The sequence below is a fragment of the Vombatus ursinus genome, unplaced genomic scaffold (assembly GCF_900497805.2).
Source record: "Vombatus ursinus unplaced genomic scaffold, bare-nosed wombat genome assembly UNPS02014884.1, whole genome shotgun sequence".
In the NCBI taxonomy this organism is placed as follows: Eukaryota; Metazoa; Chordata; class Mammalia; order Diprotodontia; family Vombatidae; genus Vombatus; species Vombatus ursinus.
In genome coordinates, this window is record NW_020954662.1 from 6,805,939 (window position 1) to 6,811,379 (window position 5,441).

At 44.6% G+C, this 5,441-nt stretch overlaps 1 protein-coding gene across 3 annotated transcripts in view; it reads right to left on the reverse strand.

Annotated features, from left to right (window-relative positions):
• The window catches only part of LOC114028482 (rho guanine nucleotide exchange factor 10-like protein), a 229,507-nt gene that overhangs the window by 122,739 nt on the left and 101,327 nt on the right, over window positions 1–5,441 (reverse strand). For all 3 annotated transcript variants that reach the window (XM_027842736.1, XM_027842735.1, XM_027842734.1), the window contains exon 7: window positions 2,053–2,225. In XM_027842736.1, coding sequence (XP_027698537.1) covers window positions 2,053–2,225 — 173 coding nt within the window. The remainder of the gene's footprint in view (window positions 1–2,052; window positions 2,226–5,441) is intronic.

The window sequence follows — 5,441 nt, forward strand, 5'->3', positions numbered from 1 at the left end:
AGAAAAAAAGAAACACCCCAAAGGACAAGTCTGCCTGGGAGACAGGGAGGGAGGGTGGGCCTAGAGCTATATAGAGTTATATATCTACATCAGTGCTCTATATCTGTCTTAGAGAGACGCGAGTCTATAATCACTCAATTTCATTTGGGTGGTGGTGAATCTTCAATAGAAATCTTCCAGAAAGGTCATGACCCCGTGGTGGAGATGTTATAGAGGGTTCTTGATTGTGGGTAAATGTCTTCTGCGGCCCCATGAAGCTAGGCTTCAATGACTGTTTCTTCAGTACTTATAATTCCTAGTTATGAGCCCAGAACATATGGGAAAGGAACAGTGGGAACAGTGATAGGACTTGGGGCTTCACTGATGTAGGGAATTCCCAGATAAGAAGACTCCCTCCACCAGAGCAAGATGGCACCTTCTCTCCAATTTATAGTCTTAGAGAGCTGCCAAGAGTACAAACAGTTCAGTTGACTTGTCTAGGGTCTCAAAGTCAGTATGAGTCTAAGGCAGGGTTTGAACCCTCAGGATAAAGGAGGTGCTTAATAAGTAATATATTCACTAAGGCAGAAAAGTCACTTTCATTACAACAGACCTGGAGGGTCACAAGGTTGGGGGGGAGGCAGCAGGCAATGGCACTAACGTGATTGAATTAAGCCCCTACTCTAAGAGAAGTTGACTGAAGCAAGGAATGAGCCCCAGGAGACAGTTTCCATAAATCCAAGGATCCTCCACTTTTGGGGGGCGAGGGGCTACTTTTCAACTATGGAAAAGGGGGCAGGGATACAAGGACTAGTTTGAAAATAAAGGTAGTATTATGGAGAAAGGAATGGGTTAGGATTCAGAAGACCTGGGTCCCAATGTCACTCTGTGTCTGACTAGCTGAGAGGCAAGTGAAGCACAGTACATAAAGAATACTGGACCTAGGGGTCAGGAAGACCTGGGTTCAAATCCTGCCTCTGGTACTTTCTAGCTGGGTGACCCAGGGCAAGTCACTTGTAATCTCCTAAGCCTCAGTTTTTTAAAAAATGAGGGGGTTGGATTAGCTGGTTCCTTCCATTTCTAAATTCCATGCATGACCTTGGACAATATCTGCCCTACTCTGGGCCTCCATTTTCTCATGTATAAAATTATGGGGTTGGATTCTTCCCAATACCCCCTTCCAGCTCTCCATCCCATGACTTAGGTTGACGGGGCATGTCATGGGCATGACCATGACAGGCTCTAGAATGGGAAGGGTCTTGAGAGGTCACGATTAGAGGACTCCTTCATTGTACTAGCAGCCCCTCGTTTTATAGAGGGGAAACAGATCCGCCAAATCTAGTGGTGGGGAACCCTTGCCCTAGAGAGGAGGCAGTAGAAGGCAGCAGAAAGAGCACTTGGTCTGGCATCAGAGGTCCTGGGTTCAAATCTTGCCTTTCTTGCCTACTCCCTATGTGACCTTAGGTAAGTTGCTTAACTCTTCTTGCTACTATACTTCCTCCTCTATAAATTGAAGGACTTGAATCCCCCGATCTCTCAAGTCCCCTCCAATCATTCAGCCTCTGAGGCTACACTCTCTAATGTCCTTTCCACCTCTGAGATCCTGTGGTATGTAATAGGGCTGACCTTTGTTGCTGTCCAGTCGTTTTCAGTTCTGTCTGACTCTTCATGACCCCATCGGGGGTTTTCTTGACAACATTACTGGATTGGTTTGTCATTTCCTTCTCCAGCTCATTTTTCAGCTGGACTAGCAGCTTGGGGGCCTTGGTCACGTTCCCCCCTCCCCCAATTCTGCCATTACACCTGGAAGGGCCATGTCAATCTATTTCCCAATGACTTCACTTAGCATTTGCCTCAACTCCCTTCTGTGAATGCTTTCTCTCTCCTTGAATATAAGTTGCCTAAACAGATTGTCTTTGTTTTTCTATTTGTATCTCCAGTGCTTAGCATATCATAAGCGTCTAATAAATTTAAAGGTCTTTTCATTCATTCAGTCATTCATCCATACAAGCTCCTGCTCCTCCCTGACCTGGCCCCAACCTCCCCTCACGCCCTCCATGCCACTCGCCCTACCTTGGGCTGGAAAGACACCCGGTGCTTGGTGGGTTCCACTTCTGGTTTAACCTCTTCCTCCCCGGAGTCTTCACTGTAGCTCTCAAACTCGCTGGAGCTCCAGCCTAGGTCTTCTGACTCCCGCGGGCCCCCTTCTCGGTGGACATTCTCATAAATCAGGCTCCTCTCTGACCCTGAAGATCAACAAAGGATGAACAAGGGCTGAGCATGGCTAGGCAGCCTGAGGGTTTGGAAATCTTGAAGGGGGGGCACCTAAAACCAGGAATTATCACAGATTGGCAGATTATTCATTGGAACTGAAAGGTTCCAGAGGCAGGAGGGCTCACAAAGGTCATCTAGTTTAATCCAATCCCCTCGATATACAGATGGGGAAACTGAGGACAAAAGAAGTTGTGACTTATCCAAGATAACAAAGACAGTGTCAGAGTAGGATTTGAACCCAGACTTCAGAGTCAATTCTCTTTCCACTGCATCTAGCCTCCTAGCCTCCCATTTCTGAAATGAGGACACTGAGGCACAGACAGATGAAGACTCATCTTCCTGAGTTCAAATCTGGTCTCAGACACTTACTAGCTGTGTGACTCTGGGCAAGTCACTTCACTGTTTGCCTCAATTTCCTCCTCTGTAAAATGAGCTGGAGAAGGAAATGACAAATCACTCCAGTATCTCTGCCAAGAAAACCCCAAATGGGGTCATGGAGAGTCAGATGCGACTGAACAGCAACAAAGAGACCAGATAGGCACCTGCTGAGCCTAAAACCAACCCCTTCCCCCAAATACACTCATATATTTATTTTCAAATGAGGTAATATTTGTAAAGCACTTAGCACAGTGCTTGGCACATAATAGGTGCTGTATAAATGCTTATCATCATCATCATCATCTTAATGAAGCATTTGAGCACATACTTGGCCATATGGATGTCCCCAGCAGGGGGAGCTCCGACCCCAACATCCTCAAGCCCGTTCTCAAGGCGGGGATTCTGCCTGAGACCCACTTCTTTGGCCAGTTCTTTTCACTGGGAGATCCCACTAGGGTGGGAGCAGGGCAGAGAGAGGGAACACTAGAGAGGACGAATTCCCACAAACATCCATGAGGATGAAGAAGGGGGACTTCCCCTTCCCGCTACTCTCCCTACCCCTACCAACCAGGGAATGATAATATCATAAGTTTGGGGGGGGTGGGGTTTGAAGCTAGTAGGGACCTCAATAAACATATAGTCCAATAGGATTGTTTTACAGATAAGGAAACTGAGGCCCAGAGAGGCCAAGGGATTTTCCCAAGGTCATGGGGAAGGTAGTGGCAGAGATGGGAAGGACCTGAGAACACTGAATGGCAGAACTTTGGTATAATTTAGTCCAGACTTCAAATTTTACAGATAAGGAAACATGTCTAGGGGACGTGGCTTGTCTGATATCACCCAGCAAGTCGGGGCAAAGCCAGGACTAGAAATCAGGCTCCTGACTTCCAAGCATTCTTTCCACCATACATCTTTCACGTCCCGGATAAAATTCCACCTTCCAGCAATAGCCTTTCCCAATCCCCCTTAATTCTAGTACCTCCCTTCTGTTCTTTCTAATTCATCCTGTCTGTATCTACCTTGTACATAGTGGTTCGCAAGTTGTCTCCCCCATTAGATTGTAAGCTCCTCAAAGACACAGACTATCTTTTACCTTTCTTTGTAACCCTAGTGCTTAGCAGATAGTGGGTTCTTAATAAATATTTATTGGGGGAAGCTAGGTGGCCTAGTGGGTAGAGCACTGGCCCTGGATTCATGAAGATCTGAGTTCAAATCCAGCCTCAGACACAAAACATTCACTAGCTATGTGACCTTGGGCAAGTCACATAACCCCATTGCCTAAGCAAAACAAATAAATAAATATTTATTGACCAATCAGCTCAAATTTCCAGGAAAAGAGAACTGTTCCTAAAGAAATATAGGCTTTAGATCTGTTGATTTGAGGGAAAACTAATAGTGGTGAGCACCCACTCACACCCAGAGCCATTTCTGGCTTCCCTTCCATTGTAGGCATTTGAAAAAGGCCAAGGTGATCACTAAGAGCCACTATGGGTTCAGTCAAAGACAGGGCATACCAGACTCACCTCATCTCCTTTTTGGACTGATATAGGCATAGGGTTGTAGGTCTAGAGCTGGGAGGTACCTTAAAGCCCATCTAGTCCAACATCTCACATTGGCACATAGTAGGTACTATATAAATGCTTATCACCATCATCATCATCATCATGCTAAACAGTGAAGTGACTTGCCCAGAGTCACACAGCTAAAAGACAGACTGAGGCCTAGAGGTCAAGGTCACACAGATAGTATCAGAGCTGGGATTTGATAATACCCAGTATCTCTACCTTCTAATACAGTACTCTACATTTTGTGGTTATGTGGCACAATGGAGAGAGCCCTGAATTCAGAGTCAGGAAGATCTGCCTTCAAACCCTGCCTCAGACACTTATTGGCTGTATGACCCTAAGCAAGTCACTTTACCTCAGTCTGCATCAGTTTCCTCATCTGTAAAATGGGGATAATAATAATAATAGTGCCAACCTCTTGTCAGGGTTGTTGTGAGAATCAAATAAGATAATATTTATGAAGCATTTTGCAAACTTTAAAGTGCAATATAATTGTTAGATACTGTTATTACTATCCTGCCTGTCTAGAGTTTACCTAGAACTTATTAGCAAAGCATTTCACAAAGTCTACCATGGACTGTTCTATCGGATAAGATGGAGAAACAGGGTCTAGAAAAAGAGGACAGGTTAGTAGATCCAGAAATGGTTAAAGGGCAGGACCCAGAGTTTGGTCACTAAACTGCTGATGTCAGTTTGAAGAGAGGTCCCTAGTGAAGTGTCCCAAAGATCTCTCCTTAGACTATTTTTAATAATGACTTGAGGGGTGTCGACTATATTTATGAATGATGCAAACTGGGTAAGACCAATGGGAATGTCCACTGACTGCCTAGACGACAGATGGATGATCCTAAAATATTGCAGAAGATATAAACATGGAGACAAGTCAGAAAGAAAGAAAGGAAGAAAGGAAGATTAGAAGAAGAAAGGAAGGAAGGAAAGAAAAGGAATGAGAAAGGAAGAAAGGAATGAAGGAAGGAAGGTTAAAGGAAGGAAGGAAAAGGAATGAGAAAGAAAGAAGGAAAGAAAGAAAGAAGAAAGATTAAAGGAAGGAAAAGGAATGAGAAAGAAAGGAAGGAAGGAAAGAAAGAAAGAAAGAAAAGGAATGAGAAAGGAAGAAAGGAATGAAGGAAGGAAGAAAGGTTAAAGGAAGGAAGGTTAAAGGAAGGAAGGTTAAAGGAAGGAAGGAAAAGGAATGAGAAAGGAAGAAAGGAATGAAGGAAGGAAGGAAAGAAGAAAGATTAAAGG